This window comes from Urocitellus parryii, chromosome 4 (assembly GCF_045843805.1).
Source record: "Urocitellus parryii isolate mUroPar1 chromosome 4, mUroPar1.hap1, whole genome shotgun sequence".
Classification (NCBI taxonomy): Eukaryota; Metazoa; Chordata; class Mammalia; order Rodentia; family Sciuridae; genus Urocitellus; species Urocitellus parryii.
Window position 1 is genome coordinate 139,312,494 of NC_135534.1, and position 26,931 is coordinate 139,339,424.

The 26,931-nt window shown below is 36.6% G+C and overlaps 1 protein-coding gene across 1 annotated transcript in view; it reads right to left on the reverse strand.

Annotated features, from left to right (window-relative positions):
• The window catches only part of Tmc1 (transmembrane channel like 1), a 114,471-nt gene that overhangs the window by 51,111 nt on the left and 36,429 nt on the right, over positions 1–26,931 (reverse strand). The window contains exons 5-8 of the mRNA XM_077797332.1: positions 23,343–23,433; positions 21,642–21,723; positions 12,391–12,497; positions 9,939–10,037 (exon numbers count right to left, since the gene is read on the reverse strand). Coding sequence (XP_077653458.1) covers positions 9,939–10,037; positions 12,391–12,497; positions 21,642–21,723; positions 23,343–23,433 — 379 coding nt within the window. The remainder of the gene's footprint in view (positions 1–9,938; positions 10,038–12,390; positions 12,498–21,641; positions 21,724–23,342; positions 23,434–26,931) is intronic.

The window sequence follows — 26,931 nt, forward strand, 5'->3', positions numbered from 1 at the left end:
TTAAAGCCTGATAGGTAGATATAAATAGTAGCATTTTACACACAGTGAGGTGGTTGTTTGTCTAATATCTCACATGCAGTATGTGACAAGATTCCAACCCAAGCCTGTCTGAATTCCAAGACTTAATTTCTTTTCATTAACTTACACTGCATTTTTAGCTCTGCTGGCTTCCGTAAAGAGTAATTCCATTTTGCTTTTGTGTGCTGGCCCACAGCTGATAAGAATGCAAACATGCAGAGAAAAATCTAATCAGGAGGGATAATTCCATTATGCTAGGAGATATTTTGTTCAGTAAGCTGTGGTGAGCACCAAAGTTTTGAGGCAAGATGAAAATACAGTTAGAAAATTCTTGTGAACATGACACAGGCTTGATTGGCCTTCATATGTGAGTGCAGCAATACAGAGAAGGGATCAGTATCAGATAAATTAATAAGGCTTAGGACTTAGAGTGTGCCTGGATGTGGGCTCCTGGTGAAAATGGTTTGACAATGCAAATATCCATGTTTCTGGCTGGGGTGACTTTGGTAGGTTGGCTATACAATTCCCTGAGATCAGAGGAAGAAGCAAGTTTGGCGAAACTTTTGACTGTGCTGAGTTCATTGCCTGTGGGACATTCAAGTGGAGTGAGATGTGTCATTGCATTGGTCACAGGATCTAGAATTTTCACTACTGTGTCAGAAGTGAAATGCCATGGCATCTCCACTAGATGAAATACCCCTCAGCCTCCCATGTGCTTCTACTCCCTCCACTCCAGGGTGATGGGGTGATTTCTCTGCTTGCTAAATGGGAAATGAATTAAAGGGGCTGACCCAGTTAACAAACATAACTTCTTCCTCTAGAAAACAAGCTGTCCCCAGAGTAAATTGGTCAAATTTGTGGTTTCATATTAGCAAGACCATTTGGCTAAGGTTCCAGATTAGTCCTCCAGTTTAGCCTGTTAGTAATAAATGTGGAATTTTGATGTCCATCTGCCTTTCCTTTTAAACAAATTATACAGAACTCAGATGGGAACTGGTCTTGTTTACCAGGCCTTCTCAGGACTCCAGTAAATTAAACTCCAGTAAACCTATTCCTCCATTATGCCTCCATGTGCCTAAAACGTCTGTTATCTTGAGATTTTTATATTGTATGACAACTGTTTGTATGCATGACCAAGTAGACAATACCACCCCTGTGGGCAGGGAATGTGTACGTTGTCTTGGTATTCCCAGGATCTGATACCTAATTTTTGCTTGTGGAATGCCTGATAATGCTTCTGGTGACCATTAGCAACCAACCCTATTAGATTAAGCCTTTAGACTGCTATCAAACCATCCATTTCTATTCTCCTATCTTCTATTCTTTATTTTAATAAAATAGAGTAAATTTCAAAACAATAACATGACAACAATAATCTTACAATTGAATTTAACAAATCAAAACACACAAAAAAGTCTGAGAGACACTAAAGCTAGAAAAATGCTATTTTTTTTCCTACTCATTTGCTTAAAACTCAGTTGCTAACTGAAGCAATCTCAGAGCTATAAAACAAGATACTGTGTGCAATTTATTTTCACATGGAAAAAGTGATCTAAAGCAAGGGGTATTGATCAGTGGTAGAGCACTCGCCTAGCAAGCACAAAGCCCTGGATTTAATCTCCAACAACAACCACAACACACACGCACACACAAACATACACACACACACAATATTCTTTTATTTCACAAAATGGAGATGGAAAGCATCATATTAAGGGATTCTGTTGGTTGATTGACTTCTGAACTTGAAAATCTGCTTTGGTTGTTTAAAATCATGAAGAGAGGAGTTTTGTGAATTAACACAGGAAATGAAAGATGTGTGCTCACTGGGATACAGCCTGTACTGGGAACTAACTATTATCTACTTAAAAATGAGTCTTTGAACAAATAAAATATTTTAAAGGTAGAGAAAATATTGAGGCTACTTGGGGAAAATTGAGTTCAGAAATTTTTAATTCTATATTAAGAGTACAAATTTTATTTCAGATATTTCTAAGTAAATATAATGAATTTCAAGCACAAATTACAAACAAAAGATGTCTACTGAAAGCATGATGCTACAACACAAAATAGAGTTTTTACTAAATTGCTTTCAAATATTTGTAAATCTAAGCAATCTATTTGTCAGAGCAACTGCATTAGATATATGCTTTGGTGCTATGCATTTGAATTAAAGAATATAATTTAATAGGCTATGAGATGCTAATCTTACCAAATGACTCAGCCTTTATTAGGTTGTCAGCCAGTATTTACTTATCAGTAAATCCCTGCCAGCTGAACTTAGCACTTGCAAAAATCTCAGCCTCTCATCTGTACATATTAATAGACTCCTCCTTGGTCTCTTTACATTCTTCTTGCCCTTCTTCAATCTTGTCAATCTGTTGATTTTTTCAAAATCCAAGTCTGATAATGTCACTACCCATCCAGTGTCTGCTTAAATTATTTTCAGTTACTCTAAGAAAAAAGAATTCATGGTCTAGCTTTTAGAGGCGTCCATAACTTTTGATGCCCTCTTATCTCTCCAATACTATCTTTTCTTACCTTTCCATCACATCTAGTATCACTGGCCTTCATTTGGTTCCTTCAATAAGGTAACCTTCTTTGCCACAGGGTCCTTGTACTTGCTGTCTACTACCTAGAATAGTTTTCTTTTCTTTCAGATTAGAACCTCATTCTGACTCTTCAGAACCCCATTCAAATATTATTTTCTCAGAGAATAAATTTTTTCAAGTATTCTTCCCCTTCCATTAGGTCCTAAACCATGTCAAGCTCCTGTTATATATAGTTCTCCTGATGCTGTATACCTTTCATTCATAGCACTTGGTACAGTTGGAATCCAGATTTCCTTTTGTGATTATTTGAGTAGTCCACTAGAGTTTATGCTCCTGAGGGCAGAGACTTTGTTAGACTTTGTTCACCTGTGCTAAATGCCTCAAACCTAGCATGTGCTCAATAAATGTTCATCAAACTAATGAAAAGAAGACTATTGCATCCAAAGAAAGAATGCTGTCTTCATATTTTAGTATAGCATCAGCACAAAAGGCATCCTAAATATCTGTTTTAAAAAAGCTTATCTTGATTTTTCCAGGTGTAGCTTGACTGGGGTAATGAAAATCAGAATTTATTCCTGAAGTAAAGGAATAATTGATCAATCCTAAGAAATCAGCTCCCCAAGTTTAGGATCCCAAGAAAGCTAAAGTAGACTGAAGGATCTGTCTTATCACAAGTTACTGCTGGGTCATAAAGAAGTTCTAGAGTATCAGGTTAAGAAGTATCTGAAGCAAGGGAAAGAATCTAAGATCCAGAAGAGAGTATAAGATATCTTCTTTTAATCAAACTTAAGGAAACCAATGAAGAAGAGAGAATCAAACTGGTTGTTCAGGAAGTGAAGCAAATATGAGAGACAGGGATGGACAGCCCCTAGATACTGCCAACCCCAGCACCATTTGACTGGGCAGTATCCTAGTTCCGCTCAATGAAATCCTCAAAGGAATTTCACTGTGTCAGTCAGCTTTTTATTGCTGTGACCAAAATATCAGACAAGAACAAATTAGAGAAAAAAAAAAAGTTTATCTGGGGCACAGAGATTCAGAGGTTCAGTCCCAGGTCTGTCAACTTCATTGCTCTAGAACTGAGGGCCAGGCAGAATATTATGGAGCAACTGTATGGTGGAAAAATCTGCTCAGTTCATGGCAGCCAGGAAACAGAGAGACCATGAGGAGCCAAGGACAAGATATAAAATTCCAAGGGCATAGCCCAGTGACCTATTTCCTCTGCCACTATCCATTTGCCGGTAGGTACTACCCAGTAATTCATTCATATTATTAATCCAGAAACTGGATTAATCCACTGATGAGGTTATGACTCTCAAAATGTGATAATTTTACTTCCTGCCTTAATACAGGAGTTTTTGAGGGACACCTTATATTCAAACCATAACACTCACTATATATAGATGAGAAGATCCTCAACAATTCCAATCTTACAAGCTCTGTTCCTAAGAGAATAGTCAGATCTTCCAGTGGACTTGGAAATTTATAAGACTGTATGTGTCTCCACAAAGCTTGGCAGTCTGGTTTGGTGTCATGTCCCCAAGGGATTAGGTATGATCTAGGAGTTTAGTCTGTGGATACAGCCCTGGTCTAGGCGTGAGCAATGACTGTGGAAAAGAGGTCATGCTGGCTGGATTTTAAACTTTTTGAAACCAAGTAGCAGCAATGAGAGTAATATTAACAACTGATCCAAAATGGAGGAGTCAATTCACATTTTCAGGGCCAACAGATCCCTGTATCAGCCATAGAGGTGTGCTTCTAAGAGCTCCTTCCAGGACTGCCTCCAGCTGCCACTCCTTTGATCCACCAGAGCGCATTAAGGTGAATCACACTGGAGCCTTACACAATGCCTGCTGTCACCAGCCAATGACTGAGCATCACGGAAAGTTGATAGAGCTGAGTTATAGTTCACCAATATAAAACTCCTCCAATAGACATACTATAGATTCACCATTACTCTGGTCAAGCCATTTTCAGAGCAGTATTGTAATCTGAGACTATTCTTAAAATCCTTCCTTCCCTCTCTTTTTCACTGGTGTCAGACCTGCATTGCCACCCAGGGCTTGCCTCACCTATCCCTGCTTCCTTGCCCCTTTCTCCTTCAAGGACAGTTTCTCCTAAATATCTCCAGCATGTAATATGGTTTCTTAGGAAATCTGAAATGATTCACCCATTTAAAAGGACTACCTAAAAATAAAGATGCATTTAAACTACTGAAATCCTTTTACAATAAAACATGTTATTCTATATGTAGATCACAGAACTGTCTCTCTCCTAAATGTGGCTAGTACAATAAGAAATGAAGGAACTTAACAGAGATGAGATATATTGCAGAGTACACATACTTACTTTGGGAGATCATTATTTAAAAGAGCTATTGATACTGGTTAAATAAGAAACTGAACTCCTGTTTATCAATATTCATACTATATCTGACCAAGGTCCTTTGAGGACAAACTTCAAGGATGGAATATGAAAGAAGAAATAGGCTTAGGATGATATGTTAAAATAAAACAAACAATTGGACATGAAAGTCATCCAGATTTCAGTTATAATTTCAGTGCTTCCTTTAATTATCTTCACTGTCTTTCGTAAATTAACCAACCTCTTGAAGCCCAATTCCCTCAACTTTAAAATTTTTAATAATAATCCCTATCTTGAAGAGTTATTATGAAGATAAAATTTAATGTAGGTGCCTGCTTAAAACATAATAGGTCATCATAACCTACAATTTTGTACAATTAATATGCACCAATTAAAAAAAAATAGTGGGTATTAGCTCTCCTCTCCTGTACCTTCCAGTGTCTCCTCTACTTCCCACATCTATGAATGACTGGTAGAAAATGAAAGGCAAAGTCAACTCACCATTTATCCATTTATAACATGATCGCAAGCTGAAAAACTGAATGCATTTGCCTCTATTAGCAACTCATATCTTTATTCATATGATCTCATTGTCTGCTCTGAGCTTAAGCTCCTTCCGTATTCCATTTTGTTCCTCCTCTTTCTCCTAACAAGGATTATCATTTATCATTCCTTCTCCACCCAAGTATCTTGTCCACAGAGATTCTGTTCTTATTTATTGCTATAGTTTAGACCTTGACTCTACCCCAGAGGCCATGTTTTAAAGGCTTAGTCCCCAGGGTAGTACTCATGGAAGGTTGTGGGACCTTTGGTAGGTGGTACCTAATTGGGAGATTGGTCCTTAGATTATTGGGGCATGTCCTTGATGGGAATTGTAGAACTACAGTCTCTTCTTTCTCTTCAGCTTCCTAGCCACGAGGCAGGTAGTTTCTTCCACAACATATTCCTGTCATTGTATCCAGTACCCCCACCAGAGGCCTAAAGCAACAAATCTGGCCAATCTTGGACTGGATCCTCCAAAACTGTGAGCCAAAATAAACCTTTTCTCTTCATAACTTCATTGTTTCAGGTGTTTCCTTAACGTGACAGAAAACTGACTAATACACTGACTTAAACTTATTCTGATTATGTTAATTTAAATTATACAATTTCAGCCAATTTGATTCATAGCATTTATGTTAGATAATCTCTCATTTCTTCCTATTTTAATAAAATACATTTACCTCTTGGATCAGTAAGACTGCTTACTAGGCACCTAGTAAAAGGATCCAAAATAAGGTGCATTGCAAATTGTAAATTATTACTTTGATAAGCTGTAAGACTGGGTGACCTTGCCTGTACTAAATGGTACTTGTCTACTAATAATTAAAAAGAATTTCAATGAGTTTTTATACATTCTTGTAAGTGACAGAGAGATCTGGGATTTCATAGGGCTGGAAAGATTCCAAGATTCCCAGATGAAGTTCAGTTCCTCACACCCTTCCTACCTCCACTAAAGTTTTTCTGACCCTTTCTATTCAATAGGTTCTCCTCTACCACAAGAGGTCATGCTTCCATCTATTTTTATAGTGTTCTGTAAACACAGACTTATTTTTTTTCTCCTTCTCTTCACCTACATTTATATAGAATGCCTTGGTTAAGTTGGTACATTAACCTTAGAACAAACCAACTCATGGCTCAATTAGACTATCTAGCACCACATTCATCTCTGTCTTGGGCTTGAAATATGACTTTTCTTCTGGGTGTCTCTGGGCTTTCTGAAAGTTATAATTGTGAATTTTCAGAAAACTTAAGCATTTGGGGATGATGGCTTCCTCTATGGTACCATGATGGATGATATATTGGGTTCATCTTATAGAGTGGGCACCTCTATGAGGTCATTGTTTGGAGGATCAAGTAAGGAAATCGGGCAAGAAGAAATATTGACCCTCTCATTCTATTTGAGAATCTGATTTTGAAATTCCAAATTTATTATAAAAGATGAAAAGGGGATTCAACTACTTTAATTTCCCCACTTTGAAAGAGAGAAAGCATTACAGTCAGTGTTCCAGGAACAGTCAGTGAGAATACTATTGAAAATTATAACAGGAAAATTACTGATGGAATATAATACATTGCTTCTGAGAGGTCTCCCTGGTTTTAGAATGCAGATCATAGGATGGAAAATCTCTACGGGCATTTCCATCTCTAAAATTTTCTTATTTTATGAATCTATAATATAAAATTATGGTCATCTCAGGAGCATCTGGAAGCATATGTAGAGAGATTTTGTTCTAGGCTTCAGAGTCAGACAGAGTAGTAAGAATCCCAGGTCTATCATTTACCGCCTATGAAACTTAGGAGAAAATATCAGTCCCATCAAACCTCCGTCTCTTGATAAATTAGGGATGAGAAGGACTACTTTGCTAGACTGGAATGAGAACTAGATTATAACATAAACAGGATAATATTCCAGCTATGAAGCTACTCTTTCAGCTTCAGACCCAACTTTTTTGTCTGATATAAGTATTTGTTACCCCTGATCTCTTCATTTATTCCAGGATAAATCAAATTTTTCTTCTGACAAAAAAAAAAAAGAAAAGAAAAATAGAACATCCATAACATGGATCAAGCTCTTTCCCTGCCAAATTTAGAGTAGAATCTTTGTAAAAACCAGAAGTCTCTTCAAATTACAAACTCATAAAATTCATGCATTACATAAAATTCCTTACAGCAGCAACTCCTCTGCAAGAATAACCATATTCAATGAGTTATTTGATAATCATATCACTTCCTGTTCCTGAATCCTTCCATGATTTCTCATTAGCATCAGAATGCATTTATTTATTGTGTATTTAGTTAATATCATAGAAGAGAACTTTTATTTCCTTTCCTTATCTACAAATCTAGCCTTGTCTGATACAATCAGCTCAGCTGTTTTCTAATAGCTGTCTGCCTTAAGGCAAGTTATGGCTCTTTTAAAAAATGGAATATTTAATATGTGCTGTATGCCCTGTGCTATATGCTTTTTCATGCATTATCTTACTTAATGCCCTTTAAGGTAGACACTAGTATCTTCCCCACTTTACATATGTCAAACTCAGTTCCACATAAAAATACTCATCATAAAGGGGCTGTGAGGTGAATGATCTTACTGAGAAATCACAGTTCAACACTAAGTGAAATAAGACAAACAGAAAGATAGCACTTGTTCTCACCACTCAATTGAACTCATGGAAGCTGGAAGCTGAGTGGTCCTTACCAGAAGCCGAGGAGGTGGCAGGAATAGGGAGATGATAATCAAACTGTACAAAAACTTCAGTTAGATAAAAGGAATAAGTTTAAGGGTTGTTTTTTAGATTTATTGCATATGTATGTGGTGAATATTGCTAATAACCTAGTACTATACATTTCAATATCAATAAGAGAATAAATCTCAAATGTTCTCATCCCAAAATTGTCAGATATTCCAAGTGATGGATAGGCTAATTAACTTGATTTAATCTCTCCACAATGTATTAAGAAATCATAATATCACTTTGCATCCCATAAATAATACATCTATAAATCTGTCAATATCTAGTAAAAAAAAAAAAGAAAATGCAAATTAAAACAACGAGAGATACCATTAAAATTCCAACAGGATAGGCTATGATAAATAAGACTAACGATACCAACTGTCAAAGATACAGAGAAACTGCAATCCTCATGTGCAGCTGTGGAAATAATCAATGGCACAGCCAATCTGGAAATCTGATAAAACTTTAAAATTTAAATATACACTTAGTAATTTCCCTCCTACTTATCTACCAAAAAACTGGAAGCAATGCAAATACCCATCAGTGGTGAATGGATAAACAGAGTGTGTGTAAGGTAGCCAGACAATGGGACACTCCTCTGTGATATAAAGGAACAAATAGCTTGCTCTGCTCCCTCAGAAGGTGGGAACCTTTCTTAGGGTTTGCATGTTCTGGTACTAATGAACAAACAGATTTTCTTATTTCTTATCTCAAGGGTCTACAAATCATCCCCTCCTCAGGTTTTCCGGTCGACACAGAATCATTAAGGCTCCACTGAGTGAGGATTAGATCAGGGGCTAAAAGAGGATGTAGCAGGCCTAATCCCCTCTTTAGGAAGCTCACATTTTAGGGAGTTATGAGTAGAAATCAAAACATCTGTGAAATGTACATATTAACACTATAAAAAAGTAGTCTATTCTCCCCTCCTCCTTTATTCTGTAGTCTACATAAAAATTTTATTCTCATTGGCTATCCTATAAATATTCCCTGAACTATGTATGAATTGCCCACTATCTGCCCTGCAACTTTTCCTCCTGTATGTTTCCAAACGGATCTAATTTGGTCATAATTTTCTTACCAAAAAAAAAAAAAGAAAGAAAGAAAGTCAGTCAGTCAGTCAGTAAGTCTGGAATTGCATCATTGTCATAGACTTGAATCATAGTCCAAAACCATTTCCAATGGTCAGGAATAAGTCTCTGTGATAGTAATTGGGCTTTGTTCGTATTTGTACTTAGTATAACAATACTCATCTTCATATCATTTAAAATTAGAATTTGGTATTTCTTAGTACTTCGTGTTTAGCCTTAACTCTTGACTAATATTGAATAGAAGGCTTGTCTAGGAAGTGAAGAGGTTAATATTAAATGGAAAAACTAATTCCCTAAGAATCCAACAAGATTTTCCAATAGGCACATTTGCAAATTCTTCCTTTGTTCTTTTCCAAAGCCAGAGATAAGAATATTTGCTTCAAGTCTTTGAACTCTGAGCTCACCTTCATTCTGTAGCCTGTATTCCCATTTAATCATATTACCATATTTATCAAACTTATTCACATTTTACAAATACTTTCCCCACTTTTTTTCTTTTTTATACAGGAGGTATGGATATTTCTTTTAAAACATCCTGTCAGACCTAGTTAAAGAGGCCTTGGAGTTTCAAAAAAATAAATAAATAACATAAGGAAAAATCTGTTTCCCTTCCACTATGGTTGTGTGGAGACACTTACATTGAAGTCGTACAACACACCAAAGTTGGCTGCAGATGCCTCTTCAGCTCTTGGGACTGTTTTCCTAGGTAAACTTCCATATGGCAATCCCCAGAGGTACTACATGGAGAAGCAAAAAAAAAAAAAAAAGCAATTAACAATTGGAAACAGAATCTGAGCCACACATGTGATCACAAATGGTTTTGTTTAAAATCACTCCAAAAACTTTTTCATGGGGACTCTGTGGTTCTCCATGTGGGGTCCCATTTTCTGGGAATGAACTAGATCCAGAGTTAAGAACAAAGGAAGCTCTAAGGACCCTACAGTCTGGGTTCAGTAGACCAGCAGCAGGGTGGGCAACCACAGCCCCAGGCAGCTTTCTGAGAAGCCCCTCCACCACCTCCAAAGTGGTCTAATTTAGAGGAGGTCTGAAAAGTAGTGAAGAAGCCTTTGGGGACACTGTTGCATTCAACAAAATTACCCACATCTCCAAACGAGAATGTCCCTTAGGAGTGGGGGTGGAGGAAGGATCTCTCCCTCATGAAGCCTCAAAATAATCAGTTATGTAATTTGAGGGTACCTGCACCATGCCTGATTCAGGGTAGCTGCCTTGAATCTGTGCTACTAAACTAGGAGACAAGCACATTAGTGTAGAAGAGTCCTGGGGAGCAATCAATCAGGGACAGGGCAAGAAAAGGGTCCTGATGAGAACTGGAAAAAGCACCCTCAGGCCTGCCAAACTCGAATTCCATCTTATGAGAAAGGGAATCTTCCCTCCCCTTGAGCTGGGGTCAGAGAAGGGATGCGGTTTGAAGTCTCTGAGTGCAGAACTTGATGGGTAAGAGTAGGAAATTAGTCCCTCCTCATCCTCTATGAACAAGCAGCATATCTTTCCCTAAAGCCCTTGGTCTCTTTGGGCGTCCTGGTTTGAACAGAATAGAAGGTACTTTCTACCTCTACCATTTCACCCCAAAGTTGAGAGGCACAGAGAACACAGGCAATTAAGTATCAGGTTTGACCAGGGACACAGAAGTTTGGGACAAAAGGGAACAGTTCTCAAGAGAGATGCTGAATGAGGCTATTGGGTAAAGGCAGACAAAAAGTATAGTCATGTTGCCCAGAGATGCTTAGCCCTGGTCTCTAGTGGTTCTGTAAAATTAACATGCAGCAAGCTCATTCTCTTCCATTCTTAGGCAGAAGTTGCTGATCGCTGCCCAGAATACAGGACGCTTCTCAGCATCTATCACAAACCTATGAAAAAGCATGCAATATTCCCTGGCTCTCAAGGCACATGCCATTGAACACATATTTATCCATCTGTCACAGAATGGGTGTTGGGTAATTTCATAGAGTTCACGTGATCTAGTGACAGCCTTTTATTTCCTCTACATGGAAGCAGCGTAGTATTGGGAAAAGAGCAACTGCAGTTGATCAGACTCCATTTATACCTGCCTCTGACCCTAAGTAGTGCTATTGTAGGTATTAATGGAATGGAGGAATTTCAGGTTCCTTAGAGAGAAGAGCAAAATCAAAGCTAGGATTATTTTGAAATAGATGAAATACACATTCTATTGCATCGCCTGAGTTTTCACTTGGGAAACAAAGTAAACGGGACTTTTAATTTACATCCACTGTCTTCTATGAGCCAGACAGCATTACAAGCTCCAGAAATATCACAGGGATTATAAGACTAGTTAATTAAAATGCAATCTGGGGACAAAAAACAGAATCATGGGTCCCAGTTCTAGGAAAGATTGATAAATATATATAAATTAATAATTCTGGAACATTAGCTAAGTCATCTAACCATTATTTAACTTGGTTTCATGTGTTCTAAGAGAGGGATGAAAAACTCTTCTATAGTTTACCTCCTAAATTTGTTGTGAGCCTCAGTATGTAAAGGAAGTGAAAGTGCTTTGCACTATTACAAGCTACATAAAGATGTACTCATCTTTGTCACGAGCCATCCCTGGGCTATGTGTGGACTGTCAAGTATATCGCAACCTAACTGAATAGGGAAATCCCGTGTCTGGTAACTTCCAATGGACATTTCCTCTGGTTGACTGCCCAGAGACATTGTGAGCCATATTTAAGCTCTGCCAGGTCCTACACAGCACTGGAGAAGGGGTGATTCACTGTACCTGCACAGCTCCTCTGAGATGCGTGTGACCTGCCAAGATGCCAATCAACCTGCTGACTACAAGACATTAAAGCAAGACTCCACCCTTGAAACCTTACCCCTGCCTTTGGTGTAGACTGGATCTATCACGGGCACCATTTTCAAGATTAACCTTGTTACAAATCCTATGGGCATAAGTGAATATCTCAAGAAAAAGAGGGGGAAAAAGAAAAATAAGTGAACATAGCAGTTGGTCATTCTATTCACAAAAAGAGAGATAAAAGCTTTTCTAGGAGAACTATCACATAAGAGTCTTTCATTAGTATGTTTTGTAAACTGGAAGTCATATCTCACCTCTGGCAACATGATCAGGCTGAACGTCAGGATAAAAAGAACCATATTTACTCCATACATCCATCTCAGGAAAAGGAAGTAGGAGGCCACTGATGAGCCAAACTGACCTATTTTCAAAGAAAATAAATATGTTGAATGGGGAGTCAAAACAAAATAAAGTAAATGCTCTTTCTTATCCAAAATAAATCTGCAAACTGAAACACATTGGCCCTTTCACATTTATAAGCTGTAACATTCTTCTTTCTCCAGTAAAAGAGCATGATAATCATGATGGACGTGCTTCCTGTGGTGTAGACTGAAGGAGGTGTGAACGATATACTGTGTGTACACCTTCAGGGTCCAGCAGAGGGAAAGCTACTTTTTGCTTAGCAATAGTGATTGGTACCTGCAGGGCTGATTTTACTCCTTCAGTTAATACAGGTAAGTAAGAAAATATATATAAAAATTGGTGAGGACATTTCCTAGCCTGTCATTTGTTATAATTTTAGCCTCTATAATCCTTGTAGCTTACTCCTTTTCAGGCAAACAATGCCCTTCTCAGAAAAAGTTCCCCACATCCCTATGAGTGGTCATCATGCAGACTATTCTGAACAATTGCCCCTCACTATACTGGCAGGAGTGAAGCTGAAATATACTCCATACATCTTTACTAAGTATTTCCTTTCAGGACTTATTGAAAATGTGAAGCACACGGTCATAAACCAGGTGCTGCTCTGAGAACTTCATTTTAGTGAGGTGTGGAAGGAGCAACTATTTTATATATGTGTGCATACACACATAGATGAAGATTATCTGTGTATATAGATATATATAATACTTATAGTCAGCTAGGACCTGCAGAAAGTCCTGCAAGTATTGAGAAGGGATGCTTCAGGTTGTTGTGTGAAGGAAAACATATTAAGAAAGAGAACAGAGTGAAGAACTGAGGAAGAGACCACAACACAGAGAGCTGGACAAGAACAAAAACAAGAGAGGCAAGAGCTTGGGACAATTAAGGAACAAAACTAAGGCCTGTGTGGCTGGAGTACAATGAATGAAGGAAAACCGTGACAGATGGAATTGAAGGGAGGCCAAACCACATTGTGTAGGACCTCCTAAGGCAATATAAGAAGTGAGGATCTCATTTAAAATGTGATGAGAAGTCACTGACAGGAGTTAAGTAGTGGGCAAGGAGGAGTGGGCATAGGCATGATATTTAAAAAAAAAAAAAAAAAAAAAAAAAAAAAAAAAAAAAAAAAAAACACAGTTGGGTAATAAACTGAAGAACAACCGGCAAGAATGTTTTGTCAACTCACACTCGCCCAAAACTGAAAAGTAAAGCAGTCCGTCGAATTCTTACTGGGGAAATAAAACAAATAAATAAAATCATCCTCTTAAAGCTGAGAATGAAAGAAGAAACAAGAATAGGAATTTTAAGTCTCAGGTTGAGATGGGATAGAGGTACAAAAGCCAAAATTGTCTTGAGGATCACTTTTAAGGGTTCCTCAAGTTGCTAGCTTTTCCAATCTTTCCAATTCCCATTTCCAGACCCAAGAAAAAACAGTGAACAGCCTCAGCCACCCCCTCACGCCCCCTTGTCCTGCTTCATTCAGTAAATCCCCTGCAAGGACCCACAGTTATCTTCATCCCTCTGGTTTTGAAACATGTCCAGTGGGGCAGCATTATCACAGGAGAAGGAAGGTTCATGTGGCCTCATGTTTTAGTCAACTTTTTCACTGGTGTGACCAAAAGACCTCACAAGAACCATTTTAGAGGAGGAAAAGTTTATTTGGTGCTCATGGTTTCAGAAGTCTCAGTCCACAGATAGCAGCTCCTTTGCTCTGGGCCCAAGGTGAGACAGAACATCATGAATGATCAGTTCATGGCCACCAGGGAGCAGAGAGAGCGCTGCTTACCAGGAACAAAATATATACCCCAAAGGTCCATTCCCAGTGATCTACTCCTCCAGCCACTCCCTACCTACCTACAGCTATCACCCAATTAATCCATTCAAGTGAATCAATGAATTGATTAGGCTAAGGTTCTCATAACTCAAGCATTTTACCTCTAAACTTTCTTACATTGTCTCACACATGAACTTTTGAGGAACATCACATAACTGAACCATAACAACTCACATGAATTACACTTCCACATCTGGAACTTAGTTTGTAGGTGCCATTTTACTTTTTCCCATAGTATAGTAGCAGATTTTTTTAGAAACTTACAAAGAGTTTAATCTCTAAATGGACATTTTAGAAGAAACCTATGATTTTGAAGTATGGGTATTTGTTTTTCTTTAAGCTAAAAAGAGATGGATGTTTCATTCTTTTCACACTATAGAGGGGTATAATATTTGATAAGAATTCTAAGAGTATATAGTTTTGATACACCTCTGCCTCCAGATGCTGCAACCATGTGCACTGGTCCCTCTTCAAAAATTCTGAAGCAAACCTGACCTTCCTAGGATATCTGATTGTACCTCTGGCTCCCAGTGAATTCATATCATTTCATGGCTGTTAGCTATGTTCTCTGGTAACCACTACCCTAGGACTACTCAGCCAGGCTTACTCCCTTATGTCTTTTTGAAAGCTGAGGACTTCCAATCTGTCAATCATTACAGATACATTACTCATTTACTGGAGAAGAATCTCCATCTCTTGTAGCTAGGGCATTTTTCTCTGGAAATATGTAAGATCTTTTGGTACAGAGTTGCAATTACAGGACATGGATCTTTCATTATTTATTTTATTCCTTCCTTATTCCCCTTCCTCCCTCCCTTTCTTCCTTCCTCCTCTTCCCTCCATCCTTTCTCTTTTCTTCCTTCTTTTTTCCTTCCTTCCCTCCATCCTCTCCCTTTTTTCTGTTCCCTCCTTCCTTTCTTCCTTTGCTCTCTAATTATCACTCTCTCAGAACTCATTACATAATCCCTGGCAAGTGAGTTTCTTTGAGCACATATTTTAAACATACTTAATGCTAAATACAGAAGTAAATGAAGATGTTTCAGGAAATATACCCTCCTCCAACACACATATTCATTATGGAAAAAAATACATTTCAGAGTCCAAAGCCTCCAACCATCAGTTTTAGGGATAGAAAATGGCTTCATAACTATTTTGTTTAAAGGTAGATCCTTTACAGAATCCTAAGTGTGAAGAAAATGAATTGCAATAAAACAGATTTCATTAAAACTAAAATGATTTTATGAACAATGCAGACACAAGTCAAAGAGACTGAGGAGTCCAGAAGACAATGCTTCTTCTACATTCAACCAACAAGTGGCCGAGGGATAAGAACAACAACAAGACAAAGATGAGGGAAAATAAATCATGGTTGATGTCAAAGTTTCATAGGACCTCTTCCCACCTCAACACAAAGGGAAAAAAAAAAAAGTCTTCCCAATTAATTCACATTTATTCTAGCACTTCTATCCTACCAGAGGTTATTAATAAAAACTGATGTTCCCTAAAAAGAAAAACCTTATATAGTGTGGCTGATAGAGCATGGATAAAAAGAATAACCATTTGCACATGCTCAATTCTGAGATAAAAACTGATTTGTTCTCGAAAAGAAAAAAAATGGGTATATAATAGTTTTATCTTGATGGCCAAATAAGTGCACTAAAATCCTTGTCAGCATCCCTTCATTTAATGCCATTGGAACCTGATGAGGTTAAGTATTTTTAATCCTACTATATTGGTCACAAAACAAAAACTTAAACACAGCAGTTAATTGAACCAAGATTTGATTAATAATAATTTACATTTAACAAATCTTTGTTTCAGGGACCTATTTTATCTCCATGTATTCACTTATTTAATCATCATCAAGTCCCTATGAAGTGAAAACTATTGTACTCCCATTTTGTAGAGACTTGGGCCACTTGGTTGCATAGGTAGTCAACAATGGAGCCAGGGTTCTGAGCCAGATGGTCTTCATCTACAAGTTTTTGACTCCACATCTACAAGGGTTTGATCTCTCTTATCACAATATTATGGCCCCTATAAGTACAACTCTAGTTAAATTATTTTTAAAATATGATGTTTATAATAAATGTAGAATGTGCATTTCTGACAGAAGAGCTAGCTACAGCTAATATCCATCAATCAACTAAGGCTATTCAATTTCACAAAAGAAAATGAATTTCTTTGAATGGTGTTCATAAAGGACCAATTTTTTTCTTTAGCCCAACTGATAAATGCTGCTTTCATAGTAAATTATTAATGTATTAAAAGAGTCTTTGATATGTATTAAAGTGAGAAATAAGTTTATGCATATTCTTGCTCATGAATTTCTTGTTTCCTTGGTAAAAGCTTCACCTCTCCCTCTGGTTATTTATTATTTAGGCAAAGTAATTTGTAGTCTGTCATCATATATAATTTCCTCTTGAACAGATGGGTAATAAGACAAGCAGATAAATATGAGAATATCTAAATGGGAAAAGACCAATTAAATGAACTACTCTATGAGTAAAACATAAATATCATTTTCTTAGGCTCGGATATGAAGCACATTTTTTCAAATGAGTCTGAGGTAGAGGACTAAATTTGACAAATTTGATTTGTATTTTCTAGAGTCCTTGGGCCAGTAGAGAAACACAAAGTTTAAATTCTGTTCTCTGGTTTGTCTATCAGAAGCTATTTCTAGTCTAGGAAATAAATCTGTCATACCCTATTTCTGATGCTATGATCTACTATTAGAAAAAGGTAGATTTTGATTCTGAGAAAAATTTATATTCTCCAATTTGAAAACATTCAGTTATGATTTTAGTAGTCACGTCAACATCAGGGTGGGTATGGATTATATTTTCATGCAGGTTTGTCAGTAAAATAAGCAAGCAATGTGGTTAATAATGTGGACGGTGGAGGGTAAGCCTGGGATTTTAGGCATTGACTCATTTTCAAGGCTGGCTGGTAGTACCCATGGCATTCCTGTGTGATGTAGAACTTCACAGCATCCTCTGTGGCAGGAATTATCAAATCAATGTTTAAGTGAAAAAGAAAAAGTTTAGAGTCAACAAGTGAGTGCCTTGTCCGTGATTATAAAGAAATCCAGGTCTTACTGCAATCAAGATGGTAACAGCATGAGTTCCAGTCTAATTTGAATTCCTCTCTTGATTCTACCAGATATGGGTCAGGGGAACTCATCGAAGGTTGGTCATGTGGGTCTCCATTAAAGTCACATTTAAATATATTTGCTAAGTATTTATTTAGAGAGTGAGAACAGGTGGATTAGAAAGATTGATGGAAGTAGAAGGCAACTTCTCCTTCAAACATGCCACTTCTTGAAATCCTTAATCATCTTCACTGTTTATTTACATTTTATGATCTGTCATTACATATATAAACATATATTAACACATTTGATGTGAGATCAATGAAGGTAGAGTATTTGCTTATGTTTGTCAGTAGCGATAGTATCTAGGAACACCTCAGACATGGTAGGCTATTCATTAGGATGTGATCAATTATTCAATAATGTCAAACTTATTCTGAAAACTAAAAGAGATTGTTATGGTTTTAATGTGATGTCCCCCAAAAGCTCATGTCTGAAACAATGCAAGAGGGTTTGAAGGAGAAATGATTGGGTTATAGTCTTGGCCTAATCAGTGAATTAATCTCTGATGGGATTAACTGAAGTGGCTGGGTGTAGCTGCAGGAGGTGGGAATTGGGGCATGGCTTTGGGTATATATTTGCATCTAGGGAGTGGAATCATCTTTCTTTGCCTCATGGTCACCTTGATGTAAGCTGCTTTCCTCCGCCACCCTCTCTGTGATGTTCAGTCTTACCTCAAACCCCGAGGAATGGAGTCAGCATTCCATGGACTAAAACCTCTGAAACTGTGAGCCCTCAAATAAAGTTTTCCTGCTCTATAATTGTGCTAGACGGGTCCTTCAGTCACAGCAACGAAAAAGTTGACTAAAACAGAGATATTATGTATTACTGACACCTAAAAGGAATTAATAATATTTCTGAAGCTTTTCTATGATTAAATGGTCATTTATTTTTAAAGAAAAACATTTATATTAGTTTTACAATTAAATACATGTTTTATAATCAAGGTAGATAGATATTCAATCAACTTTATTCTCAAATTCAAAGAATCTGAGAAGATAATTAAACAGACATCTATTAGTAAAATTTGTGTTTCATTTATATTTTTTCACTAATTTATCACTCAGAAGTATAAAGATATTTTAATGCCTAACTATACATCTAAAATTGATTGTAAACTCTACATCATGGAATACTGGGCTGAAACAGACTTTGCATAATAAGTAATCAAACCCCAGATTTTACATGAAACCCTGAATACAGAAATTGAGGGCCAGAGATGAAAAAGATTGTCCAAAGTATAAGACCAATGGAACAAAAAGTCCTCAACCCCATTTCTTCTAATTTTCCATTCAGTTGAGCTTCAAAGTCCAATCACAGATACACACTTTCCCTAGCTTTGGTAGACACTTTCTAAGAGATACTTGGGGATTCTAGTAACATAATCTTCATTAGATTTTATACTTTCTGACTGATGCAATAGTTCAAAAGCATATGATCTGCTTATGATTAACACTAATATCTTAGTACATCTTACATCATGAAATATAACAAAATAATTCATTCAAAAGTAAAATCATGAGAAGATGCAAATTAATTCCCCAAATAGGGTAACTATCAAGGAAATCTGTAACTATTTATCCTGTTATTGACCTGGTAAAATCCTCTCTAGTAACTGGTACAAAACATATTTTAAAAAGAAAAAAAAAGCTTAAAAATTTCCCTCAAAGGAAAAAAATGTCATAGACTTGAACCTTGACAGACTTTGCCTTCTCCCTCTCCTCTGCGACTCACTAATTCCAAGACAGTTATTTAACTGCAGCTATATAATAGGAAAGTTAGTGTGCACACTGATGGCATAAGGAAGACTAGAAAGAAGAATGTTTTTAGAGTGTCTGACTCATACTGATACTTGGTGTTTCTGGTGATGGTTGACAGAATAGAAAAATAAGGTTTTGGAGGAAAAACATCATGAACAGTGACAAAGTCAACCTAAGCAAATAATAAATTACACATAAAAAGAAAAAAAAGTATACATTTGCTTAATTGCTTGTCCAGCTTGACTTTTGCATGTTCCGTGGAGGAAAATGGAAGAGAGACGATAATTGAAGGAACTATTGAGTATTTCTCAATGTCTTTTCTACTGACACTCGTAATAGATAATGAACATATGTAACACATTCCTGTTTGCATCTTTGGTCAATAAAATAATCCCATCTGTTTCTATCCCACACTAGATAGGCTACTGAAACAAATGAGCAGAACTCATTATCAGAATGGGCTGGAATCTGGTTTAGTGTGCTTTAAGACTAAGTAATTTTCAAAGTATGATTTTTGACTATACGTAAAAATTATAAATTCCTCAGGATATATCTCATAACTGATTGAAATTCAAACCTATCATTTCATAAATCAGTAGACTAAGGCCTAGAAGGACTAAATACCTAGATCAAAGTTGAACAGCTAATCTGTGGCAAGGCAAGGACCAAATCTGGAGTTCTTGACACATATATTGATCAGAATATTAACGCTCCAAATGGCCTCCTGTACCTCAGTGCATCTCTAGGTAACATGTTTCAGGTGTAGCATTGAAACCTAAGGATTCCATGACATCTGCTCTCTTCTGATATGTCTAAAACTCCTTTGTCTACAACCTAGAATGGGAGGCACTTGGGTAATGTGTCTACACTTTTATTCAAAACATTGTTATTAAGTGCCAAGTAGAATCTCGGAATGAACAAAACAAAATACCTGCTTTCATGTCTACTGGAGAAAATGGGAATAAAATAAAATAAAATGAAATTATTTTTAAAGGTTAAATTTGGTGTGCTACAAAATATATCTAAAGTGCTAGATTTCATATTCTTTTAGATAGGGACAGTGTTAAGGAGGAAAATAAAGAAAAAAAAAGAGGTGAGCCAAAGAATTTGTGAGAGGGGTGCAGTTAGTAAGCTGATGTGTTTTACTCATTTCATTTAATAATGAAAATCAGAGAATTGAGAGACAGCCACTTCCAAAATATGTCCAATCATGTGAGAAACAGTCATCAGCTGTGTTATCTCCCTATGGAGCCTCCATTCTAATTATGTAACACCACATTTAACCAGGAGGAAAATCTGCCTAGAATTTGAAAAAGTATGAAGGAAAATCAGATCCTAGTCAAAATCTTTAGGAACCAGATTATGGCAAGATCGTGTGCATTTGTTTCAAATTCATCCATTTTTCTTCACATACATTATTACTTTTAAATGATTTATTATTTGTTGACAACATTTTTTTTCCTTATTCTATGCCAAGAAGAGCACTGTACTAAGGAGGTTTCTGACTGGGTACATTTGCCTGCCTTCATTGTACATTATGAACATTGTACAAAATGAAGATGTACTATGAATATCCACAGAGCAAATTCCTGAATGGCTATTTTTTATTCTTCTTCACAAGCTTGAAAGTGAGGTTTTAAGTCTTCTTTACTCTTTTAAAATATTGTTTATTTTGACCATTGTCTAACATTCATGAGGATATATATTTTCCTGTTCACTACCAAAATAAGACCACTGCCTTTCCTATGATAGGACTCAATGTAGCTAAGCACAATACTGACCTCCCTGTCTGAGAAAATGAGTTCACAATGGGGAGGACTTGTCTAACACAGGAATGAAAGTGGGGTCTCCAGTGTTGTCTTTGGTAAGTCAAAGGCCTATGTGTTAAAATATAAAATCAATAAAAAAAAAAAAAAAGACTTGGTCCCAAGCCCACAGAGCTGTTGGGAGGTGATGGAATGTTTAGAATGTTGGGCTTAGTAGAAGAAACTAAGGCCATTGGAGGCAGGTCCTAGAAGGGGATATCAAACCCATCCCCTTCCTGTTTCTCTCTTTGATTCCTAATTGTCATAAGGTGAACAGCCTCCTCCCTCAGCCATGCACTCCCGTCATGATGTACTATGTTGCCACAGCCACAAAATAATAGGGACAAGTGACCCTTGACTGAAAACTTAGAAAATTTGGGCCAAAATAAACCTTTTCTCCTTTCAAGTTGGTTATCTTAGGTGTTTTTCACATTAACGAAAAGCGGACTAACACAAGTCTTCACAGTAATCAAAGGAGTAGGTCATATTTTCGTGTATTTTTTCATCTTTCTAAGAGTCTAGAAACTGAGAAAGGTATCAGACCTTTATCTAGGGCAATTTTTTCATCTAATGAGATGTGATGAACACTTACTTTCAATCGCCTTGATTTTATTTTCCCATGGGATACAAGCAGCTTTGAAGTTCTCAAAATCACGAAGGAATTTTGCCCATTTCTGAAAAGGAAGTCAAGTACAGTAGTAAAACCCTACTTCTTCTATTGTCAAAATGTATATTCCCAACCCAAATCTTCACAAGACAATGAGTTTGGAAAGCTCTCACCAATACATAATACTACCTTTTTGTAAAAATGGATAACAGTAGGTTTCACCTTTGCTTCCCTGTTTTCCACTATCCCCAGGTCAATTTAATTTTTAAAAAAAATTAAAAACAATATTTGCTGATCTCCAATTTTAGAGAGAGTATACTGACCATTCATAAGATCTGTTTAATTCTACCAACAATAAGAGAGAAGGGACTGAGTTAACCCATAATAAGGTAATTGGCACATGGTGTGTATTTAATTAATATTCATTGCATGAAGGAATTAATGAGATACTAATAAGACACAGTGTCTGCCTTGAAAGGCACTTCCTCTTCTAGAGTAAACTGTGTATAAATAAAGATTTCAATACAGGATGGTAAGTTCTATGACATGGGACGTTTCATTGTGATAGAGGCAGAACAGTCAGCTAAATGGAAAGAAATGGTGTCACAGGAAAGGAAGGAAGAAACAAATCAGCTTACTAAAAATCTTCCTTCTATTTTACTCCACAGCATTATCCATGGTCAAGGGACCACTGGGAAGAATCAGAATGGGCAGATCATTTTGCATATGTGTACTTATGCTGGGATAATGTGAACACTAAGCAAGCAAAACAAGCCTAAATAACAGCAGTGTAAGTCTAAAGTTCGAAAGGTTACTCACAACTAGAAACAGCCCGAATGCCCATCTACAATAGAATGAATCAATAAACAAATTGCAGCATCTTCATAAAATAGAACACATCAATAAAAATGAACTAAACTCCCACAGTAACATGAGCCCCGCTTATTATCCTAATCACGCAACAAATTGAAAACAAAAGCAGAAACACTGTAATGACACTTATATAAAAACTATAAAGCAAAATAAATTAATATATTCTTTGTGTGTATATATATAAATATATGAAAATCAAGATATATGAATTTTATTCACAAATGAAATTCATTTAGCTTACAGTTGGTGTAACATTTATAAAAGACAATTTACTAATACCTATGAACCTACTTTACTGTATTGACTATAACTTTACAGAGGAATTCAATTCAGTGCCTGGTGCATAGTAATACAAATAAACCTTTCTCTTTCCTTTTCTCCAAAATCAATATTTTATCAGTATATCATTTTTTCTTATTTTTTATCCAATGTACATGTTTGATGTTCTTGATACAGAAAAACTATATGGTCCTGCAATTTGCAGGCATTAAAAAAAAAAAAAAAAAAGAAATCTTGATCAGACCTCTTAACTTCCAGAAAGTTAAAATGGAAAGTATTTTATACTTGGAGGTGATAAAATATTGTAAGTCTTTTGCTATAAATCAGTGTTTCTCAACTTATTTTCTATTTTCACTCCTCTAAGGATACCATTTTAATCCCTTCCACAAATTTTAATAACACAATACACTTGCTGTATATATCGTACATTATACATATAAACTATAAGATAGTTTTTCACCTTCTTAGAACAGAAGCAATGTTCTCCCCCTTGGGGTCAATATAGCACAAAGCAGACTGAATGAATATTCTTACCTTAGTCATCATCATCTTAAAGGCAAACCACCGCTTTCCTTTTCCCTTCCCAAGAGCTCCTTCATTTTCACTCACAAATTTTTTTGCTTCCCTAAGAAAATAAAACAAAATAAGAGGTAGGTGGAAGTGGGTTAAGATTAACAGCATACAGATGGAGAGGACATTGAATTTTCTTGGTCTGCAAGAATATTTAAGACAAATGAACCTAAACTGTATCTTATAACCTAGAGACTCAATGCAGGCTTAAATTTTTAAATTCTGATCAGAAAGAATAAGATATTTTAGTCTCACTTATTAATCATTTGGAATCATTGAAAAGCAAGGAATTTATGCTATTAATAAAATCAGAGAACCCTAGCTCTTCTCATTTTTACCACATATAAAATTGAAGCTGAAGTTTATGTCAGATTCTGGCAGTCCGAACATTTATTTTAAAAGACTTTCTTTCCTTCTCTCTTAACAATTCTTTGGGGGGAAAAAAGCAAGAGAGAAAAAGAGAGAGAACAAATCGAGAGTTTAGGACTAAATGACATAGAACATACTTCCTGACCTGGTATTTAATCCCTTGAAAGCAATTAGTGCTTAAAACAGAAAAATCATACTATAAAGAAAATGAGGTTGAGGGAAAGGAAAGAAATACTTTTGGCCTCACAGTCAGAAAGGCTTTAAATTTAAATTTTAACATTATTCCTAAGTATTTATGTACTTATAGTAATCACATTAGTGCTTATGTATGTATTTAAAAAAACAAAAATTAATCAAAATGGATAATATTAACATGTTAAATATATTATAATTTTTGTAACTTTATTTGGTCATGGTTGTTGGATGAATGTGTGTGTCCTCTGCCAAAAAAAAAGAAAAATTGTATGTTGAAGTCTAATGCTCAATGATGGTATATGGAGGTGGGGGCTTTAGGTTGTACAGTCATGTGTTGCTCAACAATAGACGTATGTTGATAGGGACAGATTCTGAAGGGATACATGCCGAGAAATGCACTGTTAAGTTATTTTGTCATTGTGCAAATATCATGGCATACACTCACACAAATTGAGATGATAACGATGTCATTACTCCATATAATATTATGGGACCACCAGTATAGGTCATCTGTCATCAACTGAAATGCCATCATGAAGTAAATGATTGCAGTTAGGTAACAAGGTTGGGCCCTCATGAATGAGATTGGTGCCCTTATAAGTAGAGGCCAGAGAGATTGCTAGCCCTCTTCCCACCACATAAGGATACAAGACATCAGCTACCTGCAGTGTGGAAGAGGGCCCTACCAGACTCCAACCACACTGGCACCCTGTCCTTGGGTTTCCAAACTCCAGAAGCGTGAGAAATAAATGTTTATTTTTTAAGCCACACAGTCTATGCAATTTGTTCTATCTGTCCTAACTGATAAAGATAGTCATTTAGGTTGCTGTTATGTTGATGTATGAAAATAACTTTACAAAAAGAGACAGCATGGGCTTTTCTTCTCTTCTCAGGAGCCAGACAACACATGACCCATGTGTTGCAGAGGCACCTCTGTCACGATAAGAAAGAAATTTCAAACCCGATCGTGTGTGCATTCCACAGGTGTAACACTATCATCCGTTGGATGGTCCTGAAATCTGTGCTTTTACAGTCAAAACCCTTCCACAAATGGCTATAATTAAGTTTCTTCTTAATACACAAAGTAAACCTTAAAAGATGAAGGATAAGTACAGAAGTTTTGTGTAAGATGCTTCTAAGTATCCATGCTACACTCGTGATTTTATAGTATGCTGTGATCAGAAACCGACTCGAACCTGCTGATTTATCCAATACCAAGCAGGACTGTCTCATTACTAACCTATGGATGTGAGCCCACCCATATTCTGGCATATAAACACAAACACAATGATAAAGAATATCCCCAGCCATCAACCAGAACCCTCCAAGCAGTCCCTTGATAGCAAGGACAATGCCTCACCCTTTTCTGTCTCTCATGACAGTGACCACTGCTTTGACCATAAAGGTGCTTGATAAAAATATTAACATTCTCAAAAGAAAACAGACTTCGTAACTTGGGGTCAAGTCACCAGAAGAATACCTATAATTGTATTTTCCACATTGAATAATGCTTGAGGGCAAAGTCTCTTTAGATTGCACCCTTCATCATTATTCTTTTCTGAAATTCAGGTGCCAGCCTTCTAGAAATGAAGAACAGTTACTAGACTGACCTTGTCAAACACCCTGATATTTGACACCACCTCTGGGGCTGGGAAGATTAGTTGAAAATAATTTCTAAAATATTCTACACATTAGAAAATATTCAATAAAGCCGTGTCCAAAATTATAAACTGACTTCTTATAGCCAAGTTTTCAGAATCATACAATGAAGAAAATATATCATGTTTAAACATTTGTTTAGTCAGTTTTTTCATTGCTGTGATCAAAAGACCTGAAAAGAACAATTTTAGATGAGGAAAAGTTAATTTTAGGTCAAGATTTCAGAAGTCTTAGTCTACAGACAGCAGGCTCCCACTGCTCTGGGTCCAAAATGAAGCAGGACATCAAGGTGGAAAGGTGGCGGGGGTGGGGGGGTGGGGAGCAGCTCAAGATATGGCAAATAGGAAGCAGAGAGAGCTCTGTTCACCAGGGACAAATATATGTTTGTTTGTTTTTTTTTGTTGTTTTTTTTTTTTTTAGTTTTTGGCAGACACAACATCTTTGTTTGTATGTGGTGCTGAGGATCCAACCCGGGCCGCACGCATGCCAGGCAAGCGCACTACCACTTGAGCCACATCCCCAGCCCAAAACCAGCAAAATTTAAAAGAGAAAGAAGTCAGGAAATTAAAATCACTAAAAATTCAATTCCAAATTCTTTTAGTTGTTTATATATATATATAAATATATATATATACCAAAGCATGTCCCAGTGACCTACTTCTTCCAGACACAGCGTACCTATTTACAGTTACCTTCCAATCAAGTGGATTAATGAAAGGATAAAATCCTTTCATTAATAAAATAAAATCCTCCAACTAATCTTATCATTTCATCTCTCAACATTCTTGCATTGTTGCACACATTAGCTTTTGGGAGACACCGAAATCTAAATCATAACAAGCATTAAGCATTATTATAGAGAAGATAAGACCAGAGCAAGTGTGGCATCTAGAAGATACTTTATAAAACGTTGAATTGAAGTGTCTAAAAAAGTAAATCAGGTGGCTGGTATTCCAAGCAGCCTCTGCGATCTGTCTCTGTGGACTTGCCCACGTTTTGGGGGCCAGATATACCCATATTCATGAGAGTGCTGCTTTTCAAAGGAAAGCACACTTGCTCAAGACTCAAATAGACCTGAGCAGGTCTGGCACAGGTTTGCTCAGTTACTACATGGGTTTTAACAGCTCAGGATTTTCCAACAAAGAATCAAAAGATCAGGCAATTGCTTCCCTGCTATCCAGGGTGCTGACAAGAACAAGGTGAGCTATAGATATGAAAATATTAAAAGAATCTTTGAGCAGTCAATTTTTCTGCAACACTTATTTTGAAACCTCAAGTTTGTTCTAACATGATGGATATATTACAGAATGAGCATAACATGAACTTGGGG